Source organism: Colletes gigas, unplaced genomic scaffold (assembly GCF_013123115.1).
Source record: "Colletes gigas isolate AHSC1104 unplaced genomic scaffold, ASM1312311v1 Colletes_gigas_Sc00014, whole genome shotgun sequence".
NCBI classification, from domain to species: Eukaryota; Metazoa; Arthropoda; class Insecta; order Hymenoptera; family Colletidae; genus Colletes; species Colletes gigas.
The window spans coordinates 5,917,748-5,936,277 of NW_025106643.1; the positions used below are offsets into that span (position 1 = coordinate 5,917,748).

An 18,530-nucleotide genomic window follows, 5' to 3' on the forward strand; every position below is an offset into this window, starting at 1 on the left:
CAGTTAACTAACTTGAATACTTAATCGCTAACATCTGCACAACGATCCACGTACGATTCGCCAAACCCACCGGAAACCACATCAGTGCCTCTCAGATCCAACTACTCACAAAGGCGTGTGAATACTGTCTACATTTCGGCGGGAAATTCTATATTTTTCAATTGATTAATTTGCAAAATAATCACAGTACACTTGAGTTACGACACTGAGAGACAGGTATAATGGTCAATTGACTGTCTTTCTTACTGCTCCACACAAGTATTCGAAAAATTATATACATTAATGAATTCCTCTCAATTAGTACTTTTTCATTTTCATTTTTGTTTTGTTAATATCTATTTCTCATCTTCAGTTCGATTATTAGATTAGTACATGATATTGTGAATAATAAACAAGATACAGAAAATATATGCAATTATTTAATATAGTTCACGACATTTGTTTAATGCTGAACATATAAATTAATTACACTTATGCAATAGTAGTTATAATAACTCTGCAACGCGATAAATACGATAAAAGGCATATCTCGTCTATGATATGACACTGTTCACATGAACGTTTAGGAAACCCCTAACAGTTCATTACATAGTAAGGAAGAAAGAATACGTTAGTAGTTAAGTAAATAAAGAATGCGTAATATAAACTGGAAGTCATCCTGTGGCACGCTTATGGCCGCATAATGGCGCTGTACGTTGGAGTACTATGGCAGACTCTATGCCAAATTAAACTAATATGTCAATTAAATATTTTATTAACAAATAAGTTTACATGTTTGTTCATTAAGAACCAAAGATAGAATGAATGAATTCTTTGTTTTTCAAAATAACAAATATCGAATAAGACAGATGAAACAAATAAGGAATCTTCTTAATCCATAGAAACTAGAAAATCTTCAACTCCAGCGAGCTTCCATAGATGATACCCTAATCGCTGTTTTGATGGGCACCACAGTACTGGTCGACCGTACGGGAACCCCCAAATAAAGCTCGCCAGTGCTTGTGTATTACTATCGAAACAGTTTTATAAAACATCTCTTCTTCGCTACCCTTGCAATGTCGCTGTATGGTTTATTGAACCTGAATAAATTACATTTTATATTACAATCGGACCACACATCCTAATCCTATTAGACAAGAATTAAAATAAATAATAATAATAGCGAGGTTAATTGATTTTTCAAATGTTTCAATAGATGAAGTTTACACAAAAAATCCTGGGACATAGATTAGTTTTAACTAAAATTTGAGTTTCGCGTTGTCCCTTCATCTTTAATCAAACTACCTTAATTTTCTACGTACGATTTGAACTGTGTCAAGCAGTCTGAATTCAGCAATTGCTACCCAACATGTCTTCGCGGTCTATGAGCAAAGTTAGCTTCGCATAGGACCGTTTGCCCACACCCGAAATCGCTATACCGAATTAAACGAGCAAATAGCCCATGAATTAGTGTACCTAACGTGGCATGTTTGATTTCAGTATGCCACTTGCTGCGCAGCGGAGTCGCGGCGATTTTTGGCCCGCAGAGTGCTCACACCGCCTCGCATGTGCAAAGCATTTGCGACACCATGGAGATTCCGCATCTGGAAACGCGTTGGGACTATCGGCTTAGACGGCAGAGCTGCCTCGTCAACCTTTATCCGCATCCCACCACACTCTCCAAGGTACGTAGACATTTTGGGTAGTATACTACGTAGACACTAGGAATAATCCCCTCATCGGTGTCATCGGCTGCCGAAAATCGGCTTCCACGTTCTCCGGTTTCCTCTCCGCGTTTCTATTCTCTAATCGAGTTCGTTCCGCGACTGTAGAAAATAGGGACGAGTTCGAGCAAGTCTTCGAGAACAATTCTCAACTCCGACGCGACAATTTATTCACACGATTCGCACACTTGCTCTTTCTTCGTTGCTGTGCTGCTCGGCGAACGATGAATTTGTACCCGTAGATCGAGCGCCATTCTACCAATGTGAATTGGGTATATGAACATTTTTCTTTATGTTTGAAATATTCATTCTCAATTTAATTAACACTAGATTTACAGGCATTGTTCGCACATACATATATTTATTGATACCTTTCATGTTGACGATTACCTTACAATACGATTTTTTTTTAATTAGAATATGTGAGCCGTTTATTTTGAAAGTGGCCTAACTCCATTTTCCAATTTTTTCCGGTTACCATGGTTACATGTACAACTTCATGATATTTATCAGTAAAGCATTTCAGGTTGCTTATATTCCGAGTAAATACGATAATTCTTGACACATAAGTTTTCAGAGTTAGTTCAATAATTGAACCGTGTAGTTTGAAAGTGGCCTAACTCCATTTATACTTAAATCAAGATATTTAATGTTTACATGTACGTTTGGGATGAAACTATTGCATCCAGAGGTGCTCAAGAAATTGTTTCATGCATCCTAAAACATGTTAAAAATTTAAGAAGTGAAAGACACATTATAGCTTACTGTGATATGTGCGCCGGGCAAAATAGAAACATTAAAGTGGCTTTAATGTGGTTAAAAATTGTCCAAACTTTGGAAAATAATGTGGAAATCATAGATCAGAAATTTTTAATATCAGGACATTCGTTTTTACCAAATGATAGAGATTTTCGCGTGGTAGAAATGTCATTAAAAAAAAATAATTTACTGTTCGTTCCCCGAGATTATTACAAGATTATTAAAAAGTGTCGGAAAGGTAATAATTTTATTGTAAATGAAATGAGACAAGAAGATTTTGTATCAACAAAATTATTCGAAGACGCAATTTTTAAAAGGGTAAAGAATTCTGACGGAGAATCAATAAACTGGTTAAAAATATGTTGGATGCGTTTTGTCAGAAATGAACCGTATAAAATTTTCTATAAGACATCAATGAATGAGAATGAAAATTTTAAAGTCCTGAATTTATTACCACGTCGGAGTAGACCAAGAAAGTTCGAAAATATTGTATTGACACCATTGTATAAAAATATCAGACAAATTACAACAGCAAAATTCAAGGACATAACTGACCTATTACGATATATACCACCGGAACATCATGATTTCTTCAAATCCCTTTCACACGCACAAAATGTAGATGAGTAGTAAATTGTTTTGTAATAAATTTATGTTTGTAATTTTGTACGTTATGTAGTTAAAAAATGTTTTGAATGGCATAAATTATGTTTCCAAAGTGTTTTAAAGATATGTAAAATAAATTCAGTATTGTTTTTTTCAATTTGAAGCATCTTAAATTATGTTGAATGGACTTGGGCACCTTCAAATTTTATAATGAATCTGGTTGTTAATTTTGAAAGTGGCCTAACTCCATTCTTCATAAGAAAACGCATATTATTCACTTAATAATTGCCACTATTTTAATAGGAACTATAAATTTAACACCCTTAGATACACTTAAGCAGTATGACTCATTAGTATCCTATACGTATATTTTTAAATTCATTGAAACGCAAACCTTTAAATATCTCGATTTGAAGATAAATGGACTTAGGCCACTTTCAAAATAAACGGCTAATGTATTCATGCCATTGCATCAATCAAATTCAACATCAGTTGTTAAAAAATAATATTTACGCGTTCTGCAATTTTAAATGTGGAATCAAACATCCGTGAAATTGAAGGCTTCCGTAAATCTAGTGTTAATAATGATTTGAAACACTACATTTTTAAGACTTTCGTTACCACGACGTTCATATGTGAGCAACAGTATTTTTTTTAATTTTAATAGTGGAAGGTTAAGAGAAGGAGAACAATTTTGGAAAAACAAAGAGTTTGTTCCTATAATGAAGGACTTCCTTTCCTTCGATTTTTATAGTAAAAAACTTAGTTTTTTAGAATTTGTAAATTCAGAAATCCATACAAACAGGAAGAGAATAGAAAATCAGCATTTCGAATTTATATATAGAAAATAAAATTTTAGATATATATTAGGCACATATCATTTATCCATATTTTAAAATATACTAAATAAGATTAAAAAGATAAAAAGTAATATAGAGGGTGTTCGGCCATCCATGGGAAAAATTTTAATGGAAGATTCTAGGAGCCAAAATAAAACGAAAATCAAGAATACCAATTTCTTTATTGAGGCTTCTTTAAAAAGTTATTAACGTTTAAAGTTGCGCCCGTACAGAATTTTTTTCTAGGAAGTGGGTAGAATTTCGGAGGTAGGTCTATTCACCAAAAATTATTATAATTGACCCCCGCAATCGAAAATAATTTTTCCAGAACGATTTGAAATTTTTTAATTTTATCGAAAAATTTGTCCATCTTCCTGAATTGTTTTCTCGAAAATGCGTAGGATTTCGAGTGTATGTCTAATGACCAAAATTGATTATAATTGACCCCCGCAATTGAAAATAATTTTTCCAAAATGATTTGAAATTTTTTTCTTTTGTCGAAAAATTTAGGCATCTACCCCCTGTCGATTTTTCTTAAAAATTTGTTTGGCACTCTACAGAAAAGTTGGCTAATACTTTTTTGTAAGTACCCATGGGCTATGCTTCAGAAAAAAATTTCAATCAGATACCTTTACTATTGAAGGAGTTATGGCCGCTTGAAAATTTGACCAGTTTTATGGGGTATTTCTCATTTTACGGTGTCCAGGAACAACTTTTTCAATATTGTTAGCATTTCTACATATTCTCCACTAAAATACGCGTTGTTTGCATTTTGGAAAATTAAAATCCTCCAATCCATTTAGGAGTTATGATATTTTAAAGGATTTCTGGCCTCACATTAGATTTTCGGTATTGAATTTTTTTCTCGAAAGTGCGTAGGAATTCGGGGTATGTCTATTCACCTAAAATGCGTGTAATTGATCCCTGTAACTAAATATAATTTTTTTAGTATTATTTGAAATTTTTTAATTTCGTCTAAAAATCTTAGTACCTATTCGAATTTTTTTCTCGAACGTGGTTAAGATTTCAGGGGTATGTGTACTCACAAAAAATAATTGTAATTGAGCCCCACAACCAAAAATAATTTTTTCAGAATGATTTGAAATTTTTTAACTTAATTTTTTAATAACTTTTTAATGAAGCCTAAGTCAAGAAATTGATATTCTTGATTTTCGTGTTATTTTGACCTCTAGAATCTCCCATTAAAATTTTTCTCAGGAATGGCCAAACACCCTGTATGTTGTACTTTCTTATGTTACGGGGAAAGATTCGGAAGTCCTACTTGTGTCTTCAAGATGTACGTATAATTGTGTCTAAAGCTTAGTATGTGTGTATAGCCTGGTTCGAGGATACGGACTCTCAAAAAGGTTATTTTGGATGTGGTTCTGATTTTGTTATGTTTAAAAACTTGTTCAATCGCATCATGGATCGTTGGCTAGACATTAGAGAGTACCATCCGCTGAGATGGAGTAATTAGTAGTTTCACTTTCACAGTGTTGTTTTTTATTGTAGTATAGCTGTCACTGTTTTCTATCTTGGTGATGGTGTCTTTGGAATCCAGATAAATGGAAACTCTATTATTCGAAATTCTTGGAATGAAGCAGATAGAAGCGGGACTGATAATTTTTTCAAGTGCATTTGAGTAATCATTAACTGAAGTTCCCTCTATTGAATCCATTGTTATAGCTTGGCTCATTTTTAGAAAGTTTTCGTTGGTGCCGTTAAGGCGTATGTGTTTCGATTTGATTAAATTGGTGCAGTTGAGTTTTCTGGTTCTATATTCATTTGAGGACCTTTTGTGACGTCGTGATCCATGTACTCAGAAGTCATTGGTTGTTTTAAAACTTGAGTGCTCGTGTACTGAGAGTGCACAAGCTCACACTAATTTGCATCTGTCACTCTCACACTTTCAGTTTCACTCAGACACTCGCGACAACTTGTAAATACTGTTCTGAAAAGACTGTTCTTATACAAATTTTGTCACTTTTTTGTGCTTTAAATTATAATACTTCGTTTATAACAAAAATCGAATGACTTTTTAAAATTCTATACTGAGTGTCTTAGATATATAAATCAACAATATTTGCCAAATTGTTTGGGATGTCATTCAGAGCAACAAATATTATATTCACTAGGTATGTGTCAATGATCTTTGGTTTTGTTAACAGAAATACATTCGTATATGAAATGCACTTCGCCCTGAATATTGGTTTTCGACTTTTTATTTTTAATTTAATAACATTTAATTATTTAATAATGTAGGAGATTTGTGTTGAATATTTGTGCCACGCTGTAGTTTCGTTCAATGTTAATTTATGTGCAAAAGGGTTGAAAGTGTTTTGTTGAAGAAAGAATGGGTTACTAGGGACAGCGAGACAACAGGGAGTGAGAAACGAGTCATTGTGAAAGACGGACGTGATTATAATTTGTGTTGTCAATTAATGTGATTTTAATTTGTGTTGCTAATTATTAATTTGTGTGTTCCAAATTCGTTTATTATAATTATATAATTTGTACATTTGTTCCTCAAATAAATCCTCTTCGTTAAATTCTACAATAATATTATCAAAATGTCCGCCATTTTTATTCAAAATATATGGTATGCTTATAGAAATTGAACCCACTGTAGGTGTCTACCCAACGTCCCAACGAGACCATCGTTCATGTAGTCGAACTATCCTTCTTTCAAGGCTCAAATGAAGTTGTGTAGTTATTAATTGAATAGTTACCGTACCACAACATACCATATTTATAATCTTCGAACATTCGTTAAAAAAAAATTCCAATAATTACCTAAATGATCGTGTTCTTAATGAAAACTTCCTCTTAAATGTTCGCGAATGAGGGTAGAATCTTTATGGCGAAACCGGAGAAATGTGGTTTCCGGGCGGGGGGAACTTATTCGTCTTCTCGGTTACGCGTTCTGAATGCTGCCGGGCTTGCTCGTAAGTCAGAAGTTACAACAAAAGAACGAGGAAGTTTCCGAATATCTCTTAATAAACGGAAAGTTTTCGAGCACAAAGTGGCTGAAAGCGACACAACGGCCACGGTTCTCGGTTTAACGAGAGTTCTGTCTCGTAGACACGCGAAATCTCCTCGAGCACGTCGCCTAATATTTGCTCGAGCGTACACGCGTGTTGCCGATGACCTCTCCTTCTCCCGACTTCTCCATTAGCATTCGCCACTCAAGGACGCACTCGTTTCTACTGGAATATCCGTCCGTCCGTGTCCTCGGAAATCCATGAACTTCGAGACGAGACCCAGAGGGTGTATTGGGCAGAGCATGTCTTCTGCTCGGCAAAGTTGTAAGAGGTAATTAGAGATATTAGAGGAAATTTCCAACCTCGGTGAAGGAAGCGTTCGGCAGCGTCGCAGCTTTCGCAACTTTGACGTGTTCCCGCGTAAACGGGCGTGGAGAGCGACGTGAACGAAATTAATACTGCTGGCTTGAACACGCTGTGCGTTTTAATACTAGGTATACGACGGGTACACTAACACATGTCGAGCAACAGCTGTCGAATGAAAGCCAGAAATCCTTCTCGAGTGTCGATACAAGTTACTCGGATACAATAATCGCTAACGCACTATATCAATCACCTTTTGCGCTGAATAATAGTGTAGCGCTTATTCTCAGCGATCTGGGAAATCAGTCGCCGCTCAAGGTAACGTTGTGTTTAATAAAGGGGAATTAAAGGTTCACCAAGGGCAATAATTTAAAATGTGTTCAGCTTTACTATCATAGTGTATGTAAAGCCATTTGGACCAAAATGTGGAGCGCATGGGTACAATGCTGACTGCCCGGCTGCAAGTTGTCTTCTCGCGCGTTGTTGTTCAATATGCAAATTTTTGAAATATTAGACTGGATACGTGGACTTAGACTCGGCTTTATAGTTAATCGTTGCTCGGTGTAAAATTTGTATGTACACTCCCGGTCAAAATGATAACACAAGCGTGCTATCTTTAATTTCTCGTGTTAGGATTATGCTAACGTGGAAACTCTGAGTTATATGTATAACGTACCTTCTACGAATAAGTAAACATAACATAGACTGACCTTACTTCTACAGGTTCTCTTACAAAGGAACATCGCGAACTGATACACTCCGATTTTGATGAGATTTTGCATAAATATTTATTAGAACTATCTAAGAAGAAAGGTGTAATTCGTTCGTGCCCGTTTTGCACTTTGAGGGAGATATCAACCCTTTTATCCCAACCACCCTTTCTATATACATGCTTATAAGTCGTAAACAACAAAAGATATCAAAAAATAGTTGAAATAGAAGTTATACCGTTTTTGACATAGTTACACTCTCATTCATCCATATTGTGTTCATCAAATCAACACCTATACATCGCTTATCTATATATAACTGAAGCGTTCGTTTGTATTTTGTGTATAGCCACCAATACATTGCTCAATTAGCTTCTCATTGCTCAAGTCTTCATAAATGGGTAAAATTACTTTAAAAACATCATCGGGAAGTGCTGGTTTATGTTTATGGTTGTCCAAATTATTTTTGAGCCTTTGTTTTGTCCGCCGCTTGACTAACTGTTCCGACACCTCCGACTTCTGCGCTCGACATTTTCATCTCTCAAATCCTTATTTTTCATTACAACGTCATAAAACTTTGGCATTTAATTTCTGAATGATATTACTATCGAAAAAAATCGATTTACTGACGGCTTGGTCCTCTTAACATAACATATCAATATATAATATATTAGATTTACCCTCCCCCTTTTATTTTGATAGATCTTTGTCGCGTTTGAATTCGCACTGTGGGGTTTCTTCATCTCCTGACATCTCAGGAACTGAAGTAATGCTAACTGGTGAGTTCTATGTGGGTTGATAGGTGACTATATCAATGATCGATGTGGTTGGTATCGTCCTTCCACGAGAAGAAGGCACAGCGTGTTTACATCCCCATTCTTGCTGCAGTCCGCTGATTGGCTGTCCCCGATCTTCGTCACCGTTTTTGACCAATACCTGTGAATCAGCGGACTGCAACAGGAGTGGGGATGTAAACACGCTGTACCTTCTTCTCGTGGAAGCGTGGTAGATTCGTTGATGGCGATGAATCGAAGATGCAGTTGACCAAAATTTTTCATTAATGGTGGATTGGTTTCTCCATGTCTTGGATCCATGATCGCATAGCATAATGTAATAACCAATAAAGAGATCCGTTGCTTCGATAACATTTAAGAAGTATAAACAATACCGAGAGAGCAGTAATTATTCCAAAAGTGATTGTGTACCACTTGGTATGTGTAATTATGAACTGTTGATTTATTTGTTTTCTAATAATTTCACCGAATTCGTTTAGCTTGTTATCAGGTTTGATTATTTTTCGATGAGACATCAAAATACAACAGTCATCATCCAGAATATTCATCCGGGGAATATAGAAAAATGTATTTTTATTAATTTCGTGTGTAGCTTCAATCACAAATAAATTGGTGTATCCTTTCAGCGAAGTTGGAGATGTATAATTCCTCTCTTTTCGAGAACAACATCCCCCATAAGGTTCTGACTTTCTTGGAAACATGACAATAAGTGCAGTTCGTTCATGAAGAACATAGATCCATTGATTGAAAATGTAGAATAATAGTTTTTGACATAGTTACACTCTTATTCATCCATACTGTGTTCATCAAATCAACACCTATACATCGCTTATTCTAACTTTAACTGTTATTGTAATATAATATTATACAGGGTATTTCACCTAACTTGACCACCTTAAATATATCGCTTATTTTGTAAGATAGAAAAAAATGTCAAGGGGAGAAAGTATTCTGTTCGAAGGCGCCAATACGGTGATGGATCGAATTTTTTTTTCAAGGTCATTTTTTTCGAGATTTCAAGGTCATCGTATTTTTTTTAAATGGGACCACATATTTTCGCTACAACAGTCTTATAGCTTATAAAAAGACGAATCCAACGATGTGCGATATGTTGACCTTCACGTGACCTTTAGCGAAGGAATTATGAAATGTTTGTCAGTAACTTCAGTACGCGTTCGGAGACGGTAAATGAAGGAATTTCAATTTCATTGAAACAGTCTTAAATTAAATGTTTATTTTAGAAGGTGTTCAAAATGTGCACCATGAACCTGGATACATTTTTGGAGGCGGTAAATAAATTCTTGCTGAACATTTTTCAGTTGTTCTATAGTAATTGATCTACATGCATGTAGAATCCTTTGTCGCATGTTTTCTGCTGTTGTGGGAATATCATTGTAAACCGTATTTTTTAGGTGCCCCCACAGAAAGAAATCAAGTGGCGTAAGATCCGGCGATCATAAAATCAATTCCACTTTTTCTGCTGTAGTGTACATGATGGAGAATCTTATTACACTGCTATCGATACCGCAACTTGTTGTGTACGTCGCGGCTTTTTGACAACGCGCTATTTACCCGCTTCGGTCATTCCCCTCTTACAATAATAATGCTTGTAAACATACTTCAACCGTTGAAAGGAGAATATGAATATCTATTTATAAGCACCAGAAACAATTACACGGTACACTGTTTCAATGAAATTGAAATTCCTTCATTTACCGTCTCCGAACGCGTACTGCAGTTACTGACAAACATTTCATAATTCCTTCGCTAAAGGTCACGTGAAGGTCAACATATCGCACATCGTTGGATTCGTCTTTTTATAAGCTATAAGACTGTTGTAGCGAAAATATGTGGTCCCATTTAAAAAAAATACGATGACCTTGAAATCTCGAAAAAAATGACCTTGAAAAAAAAATTCGATCCATCACCGTATTGGCGCCTTCGAACAGAATACTTTCTCCCCTTGACATTTTTTTCTATCTTACAAAATAAGCGATATATTTAAGGTGGTCAAGTTAGGTGAAATACCCTGTATATGTACATACAGGGTGTTTAGCTACCCCTGGGAAAAATTTTAATGGGAGATTCTAGAGCCCAAAATAAGACGAAAATCAAGAATATCAATTTCTTGACTGAGGCTTCATTAAAAAGTTATTAAAACATTGAATTAAAAAATTTTATATCATTCTGAAAAAATTATTTTTGGTTGCCACATTGGCCCGCATTGTAACAGTTTCTTCAAATATTCCAAACTCATGTGCAATTTTTTCTTCTACTTTTCTTTCGTACATACCTACCCTCTCGGATACTTATAGCTCTCTCATTTTCGGCATACTACAAACAACAAGTACTTATAGTCACGAAAAATATGTGTAAAAATATCCTACAAATTATTAGCCTACCAACATATACTCACCGCGGAAAGTATGTTCAAAATAGTATTTTTTTCGCTGCTAAATAAAAAACTCTAGTTGCGGGAAGTAAACAATTAATAAATATTGATTAATAGTATGTAAAAAAATATACATTGTACGATAAATCAGATATGATTTGTGTTAGCTACAAAACAATATGACATTTGTATTAGTATGTTGACAATAAGTAATTTTGTAGGTAATGCTAACTGGTGAGTTCTATCTGGGTTGATAGGTGACTATATCAATGATCGATGTGATTGGTATCGTCCTTCTACGAGAAGAAGGCACAGCGTGTTTACATCCCCATTCTTGCTGCAGTCCGCTGATTGGCTGTCCCCGATCTTCGTCACCGTTTTCGACCAATACCTGTGAATCAGCGGACTGCAACAGGAGTGGGGATATAAACACGCTGTACCTTCTTCTCGTGGAAGCACGGTAGATTCGTTGATTGCGATAAATCGAAGATGGTGGCCAAACACCCTGTATAGTTCCAAGTTTCTATCGATGCTTTAATAGTTTTTATTGTACACGAGGATGGAATTTTATTGATGTGAGGAGATAATAGATCGATCTCACAAATCGGTTCATTAGTCGAGGCTGTAACGTGTAAATGGTGACATATGTATGTACTCCCCTTCTCGATACTTGTTGCAGTTAAACATTTCATTAAGGAAACTGGAGAAAGAGAAGAAAACGACTTTGAAGAATAATATAGGAGAAGAGTTTTAAATCATTGTACTAAATTGGAAGAGGAATGTGTAGTATTACTTTCGAAAACAAAAGAAAAAAAAAATCGATTTTTTGACTTTCTGGTCCTCTTAATTAGGTGTCGCGATTGTTCAATGGCGCGCAATCGTTATTTTTGGCCGATAGCAATGCGTCCTTTTATCGGCGACAGCGCAAGTTGAAGCATTTCGGCGGCCGGAATTCGAGGAATTCGGCATTATCGTTGCCGTGATATGGAAGCTCGTGACGTCTAACGCATGACTAGAATTCAATTTCCCCGTGTGCGTTTAAACTATAATTGAAATTCTTACTCTGACGCGGTAATTTTTACGCTCTTTGTGACGCCATGTCGTTCATCCCTCTTTGATCGACGTTCTTCAAAGTCGGCTCACGCAACTGGAAATCATCATTTATTGGCTCCCGACAGTCTGTTGGAAACTCAACAGAGATTAGAAACTTTTATCCGCAAATTTCTGAACGCCTTTTAAACCAAATAATCGCAGCAGTGGCGCGATCAATGTTTTTCAATTTAAGTCTGAAAGTGGTTCAAATATAAACTTTTTCATTAAGAATTTATTTGACAAATTCAATGCGAAGAATACTCATTATCGTGTTTTAATTTCGACCAGAAATGTGGTCATCTTCAGTAATAAATAATATAGAACGATTCTGTAAACACTATACAGAAAGAAATTGTTTGATTTCAAAAGACAGGATAATCGTAAAAATTTTAATATTTATTTATTTATTCAATAAACTGGAAGATCCATTTGTATACAAAAAAGTAGAACATAGTAATCAATATAAGGTTATAAAGTTAATTTTAATGCGAATTAGGTAAACAACGTAAGGACAAAATGTTAAAAAAGCTTAAATACACAATTTTTGAGTGATACTGTACTGTCAGTAAAAAAATCCAAAGTGGTACAATGAGAGTTTGCGATCAGACAAAGACGATTGAGTGGATCTACCGTTCCAAATCTGTATCTGTTAATATCAGGGAGTTAAATTCAACGATTGAGGGTAGTGAATATTGCCGTTTATCAAGTTGTATAAAAATGACATATTTGCAACAATTGTCCTAGATTCAAGTGTCAATAAATTGAGTCTAGTTGAAACTGAGGGGTAATCGTGATCCATGGTATCCATTCTTCGCTCGAGCTTATAAGATGCAAACCTGTGGAATCTGTGTTGAAATATTATGAACATGACAGGTAAGCCTCAACTTACTTGTAGAACTATTTTCTCAGCATTCATATCACTTCGTTCTACTATAAACTTATTACAAGAATTTTTCAAAAATATATTTTGAAGTACTTCGAGGAACATATTAATCACTGAGACTACCAGATAAATTTCGCAGAACATTTCTATTACATTGTACAAATATTGTACGAAGAATTCGCTGAATTTCAATTGTAGAGACACATACTATTGGGAGACAAATTGATGGCACACTATCTGCAAACTAAACGACGCAAGGTGCAAGGGGAGTCGTTCACACGATCCACGTAATCTCCTCCACGTCCTGGGTTCTTGGTTATTATTGGGGAAGTCGATCACGAACCAAGCCCCAAAACAAGCCAAGAGCCTAAACAGTGGAGGGGATTAGAAGGAGCATACGGATGATTCCCCTTACCCCTTGCGCCACACAGTGGGGCCATTGCATGCCAAACGCGGCAAAAAGTGGTTTTATACAAATATACCCACAATGAAATAATGATTCACTAATAGTTAATGGGACACATGGGCCATGATTTAGTGTGATTTTTTTTATCATTTGTCGATTTTTGATACGACTACATGATTTTGAAACGTTCTATCTTAAAATCATCCAAAATTATAATCATCGTTTATTGTTGCTTTGATTCTTCAAAGTAAATGATGAGTAATTGAATTAAATGTACTTAGTACGTACAGTATTGTCTCTATAGAAGCGACGTTCTCGGGGCTCAACGCTCGGCTATATCGTGGACGAGAAACGATTCTTGATACTTTGTTGACGCCTACTGGAGGCGGCGAGTATAGAAAAGAACAGCGAGCATATGACAAAGAGGGACTGAGCGGCCGAGCATCGCCGAATTTGCTATCGCTTCCTTCGCTTCGGGTCGGCTGTAACGAAACACAGGCGATGTTTATGCGAGCCTATACGAAATCGGTGTTCTAATTCTGACTTCTACCTCTCTTGGTAGAGGTCGCAAATGAAATACTGATTCTGTATAGGCTCGCGTAAACATCGCCTGTGTTTCGATACAGCCGACGTGGAGTCACTTGAGCGATGCATGCCTTTGATTTCTTATTGCGTTAGTAAATAGAACCTAAATTGTATATCGTATTTGGTGTCATTTTAATCAGAAAAGTGTCACGAATATGTTGATGAAGTTTGAAAAAAGGAAGAACAAAAATAAAGATGAATTTCGTTGTTGATTTAATATTGTATATGTACTAGTTAAATCGTGTCATAACTTCAGTACATATATGTATGTATCGATCGTTTACTGCAATAGTGATATAACCCGAAAAGATATACAGTATTGTCTCTATAGAAGCGACGCTCTCGGGGCTCAACGCTCGGCTATATCGTGGACGAGAAACGATTCTTGATACTTTGTTGACGCCTACTGGAGGCGGCGAGTATAGAAAAGAACAGCGAGCATATGACAAAGAGGGACTGAGCGGCCGAGCATCGCCGAATTTGCAATCGCTTCCTTCGCTTCGGGTCGGCTGTAACGAAACACAGGCGATGTTTATGCGAGCCTATACGAAATCGGTGTTCTAATTCTGACTTCTACCTCTCTTGGTAGAGGTCGCAGAATGAAATACTGATTCTGTATAGGCTCGCGTAAACATCGCCTGTGTTTCGATACAGCCGACGTGGAGTCACTTGAGCGATGCATGCCTTTGATTTCTTATTGCGTTAGTAAATAGGACCTAAATTGTATATCGTATTTGGTGTCATTTTAATCAGAAAAGTGTCACGAATATGTTGATGAAGTTTGAAAAAAGGAAGAACAAAAATAAAGATGAATTTCGTTGTTGATTTAATATTGTATATGTACTAGTTAAATCGTGTCATAACTTCAGTACATATATGTATGTATCGATCGTTTACTGCAATAGTGATATAATCCGAAAAGATATACATAACTTGCGAATTTAAACTGTTTAACCAACTTATTTTACTCTGAGTTGTCTCACGATTTCGGCAAATAAATGATAGGTCAATTAAATTACAATTCCTTTTTTCAGATGAGGATACACTTTAAAGAAAGGTCAAATGTATATTATAATTTATGAAAAACAATAATAAAAATTATGTTGTACTTGATCTTAGTTAAATCAGAAAACTGTCACAGACATGTTAAAAGTTTCAAAACAAGAAAACGAAAAATAAAAAATTTGTATTATTGCACTAGTGTTGCCTTAGTAATTTGAGCCCGTATCGTATGACAATGTTCGACGACCGACTGTCAAACGCGCCGCTATCTTGGGGAACCGCCCATAGGAAGGCATACTCGCCGATACAGCGAGTGCTTAGTTCTAACGGTACGCAGTGGGGATAAGTAGAGGGGATATGATATTTGCCTATATCGTGGACGAGTTCCGAGCTTATATAGAGAAAATACTGTATTTAAATTACACCAAAGTACACTTTTATATCTCCAACATTTTTTGAGTTATAACTAATTGAACATGTTCAGTTTTCATTTTATTTTTTAATTGTGAATGCAGTGTGATTCAGTGTTCATTTTAGTTGCGTTTTGTAGAGTGAAGCCTTACCTTTTTTTTTTTTTAAAAAAATAGCTGCTAGTAGCTGCTACTGCGAAAAATATAAAGATGATCAACTGTTTCGGTTTATTGTTACGATTCTCAAAAATACATCAAAACTAGGAAACAATGCATACATTTCATTGTTCTTGCTTCGAATGCTAGAAAAGCATAAAATGATCACGAATTTGGGGTATTTATCGTTTGACGTTCCTAACTTGTATGTTGTGAGTGAAATATTTAGTGTTAAAATAATGGAATTTCCAATTGAAGTAGGTAGGTACAGATATATATATTTGAATTTCGCCATTTTTCTTCATCTTCTATATAGTTTGTTAATACAGTTTTCGTAGCAAAAGTTTCATTTTAATAGAGTGACATTTTTTTTTAAATCCTAAGGTTCATCAGGAGTACGTGTGTTTTAAATGATGCAGTTTTATAACATCATGACACAGCATCAAAATCATGATTTTGAAAATAAACTAGAATTTTTAGAGTGGTCCTTAATGAGCCAGAATAATTATTCTCTGGAGTACCAGAAAATTTTGAAAACAAAAATTGCAACTTTGAAGTCTCGTTTCAAGGAGAAGATGGCAATTAGCGAATAGACGACACGACCTTTACGAAGACAAAACGAAAGAATTTATGAATCTATGAATGATTCTTCATCTGATTCTTCATTCGTAATTTAAATACGTACTAAGTACATTTAATTCAATTACCCATCATTTATTTTGAAGAATCAAAGCAACAATAAACGATGATTATAATTTTGGATGATTTTAAGATTGAACGTTTCAAAATTATGTAGTCGTATCAAAAATCGACAAATGATAAAAAAAATCACACTAAATCATGGCCCATGTGTCCCATTAACTATTAGTGAATCATTATTTCATTGTGGGTATATTTGTATAAAACCACTTTTTGCCGCGTTTGGCATGCAATGGCCCCATTGTGCGCCGTTTAGCTTGTGGGTAGTGTGCCAATATCTCGTCTCCCAATAGTAGATATTTTAACGACTGTAGGACGAAGAACTTGTCGTGTCCTCCTATTAGGCATTTCTAGTGTGACTAGAGAACTGTAAATATTGTTAAAAGTGGTTAAAATCGTCGTATGCGTAAATTAAAAGTGTATTTAAGACTCTAGTAAATTATTATTGTAGTAAAATTGAGTAAATGTAAACTTTTAGATGACGCGTCTAATAAGAGTAAACAATTATAGCAAAATGGTATAAGAAGATTAGGAATATCTCTATCTGTGTTTATTTTTTTAGATATTTTTTTACATACAATTTCAACCGACATCCTTTTTATTAAATATCTAAGAATTGTTACAAAGGAACGTATTAAAAGATCTTTCATCGATCCACTTGCTTTTGCAAGAGATTTCGGTGTTGTCTGAACTACTATTAAGCCCGAAATAAAAAAAAAAAACCATTGATCAAAGACTTTATCTCTATCCCGTGAATTTTTCTTATGACACCAATGCCGTTGGCTGCTCGATTGCACACTCACAAAAGCATGACGAGCGATTAATGACGCGATTTCGATTTCTGTCGCTTTCCTTTCGTCGCTTTTACGATCTATGGTCACGCGTTTAGTCGACAGATGCTCATTAAACTTTTATCGTTCGATCGAGATCACTTTCTTGAACAAGAGCCTTCAGTCTTCAAAGTTCTAATCGAGTCAGGCCGAAGACGGGTTATCGTTGAAGACGAACGATCCTGAGCAGTAATCGAGCGGAATAATATAGAAGAGAGAGCGCTGAAAAGAGTTTCTTTCATCCTTCTCCTGTGTTCCTATACTTGAAACACGTGGTTTCCATAAAAACTTATCAGTTATCCAACCCTCGTAACCTAAAGGGGCTTCAAATTCAATTTTCTCGATCAAAATAATCGAATTTTATATACATTATAGCAGTGAACAAAATGTAATTTTATTAATAACCAAAGAGTACGATTACTGCGTAATCAAGTTAGTAAAAGGGTATTTCTCATTTCCGGAATGAAAGAATTTATTTTTATTTTTTTTGTTTATTTTTAATACTGAGAGATTTAAGAATATTTTAGTAAAGTTAAGACAGTGGTTCAAAAAATGTTTTAACCATGAAGGTTTGAAGAATACATGAGCCGTTTATTTTGAAAGTGGCCTAAGTCCATTTATCTTCAAATCGAGATATTTAAGGGTTTGCGTTTCAATGAATTTAAAAATATACGTATAGGATACTATTGAGTCATACTGCTTAAGTGTATCTAAGGGTGTTAAATTTATAGTTCCTATTAAAATACTGGCAATTACTAAGTGAATAATATGCGTTTTCTTATCAAGAATGGAGTTAGGCCACTTTCAAAATTAACAACCAGATTCATTATAAAATTTGAAGGTGCCCAAGTCCATTCAACATAATTTAAGATGCTTCAAATTGAAAAAAAACAATACTGAATTTATTTTACATATCTTTAAAACTCCAATTTCTTGGTGAACCTTTTCCGTTTGTTGGACGTCTTCGTTCCACAATTTTGCGCTCAACAGCTTCGTAAAGCAATACATTTTGTTTGTTAAAATCTCCCAAACCCCAAAACTTCTCAAAAATATTCTTTTCTTTCTTCTTCATCATAATTTTTTGTGTAAGCATTCCGACAACGGCAATCTTTGTTTTTGAAAATTTTTTCAGGTACAATATTTCCGGTTTGAGTACAATATCTTTTTCCTGAATTCCGTTTAATCTTTCGCACTTTTTGGATGTATGATTCATCAATCTTTTCTCCATTGTTATTCGTATCTTCATCCCCTGAAGACGAATATTGTTCTACAATTCTGTTTCTTTTTCGATTTTTGTTTAAATCATTAGTTACTATTTCT

The 18,530-nt window shown here is 35.1% G+C and overlaps 1 protein-coding gene across 1 annotated transcript in view; it reads left to right on the forward strand.

Annotated features, from left to right (window-relative positions):
* Positions 1-1,553: 1,553 nt before the first annotated feature.
* The window catches only part of LOC122399612 (glutamate receptor ionotropic, kainate 2), a 423,846-nt gene continuing 406,869 nt past the window's right edge, over positions 1,554-18,530 (forward strand). Inside the window, exon 1 of the mRNA XM_043400407.1 lies at positions 1,554-1,664. Within this exon, the coding sequence (XP_043256342.1) occupies positions 1,569-1,664 (96 nt within the window). The 5' untranslated portion in view covers positions 1,554-1,568. The remainder of the gene's footprint in view (positions 1,665-18,530) is intronic.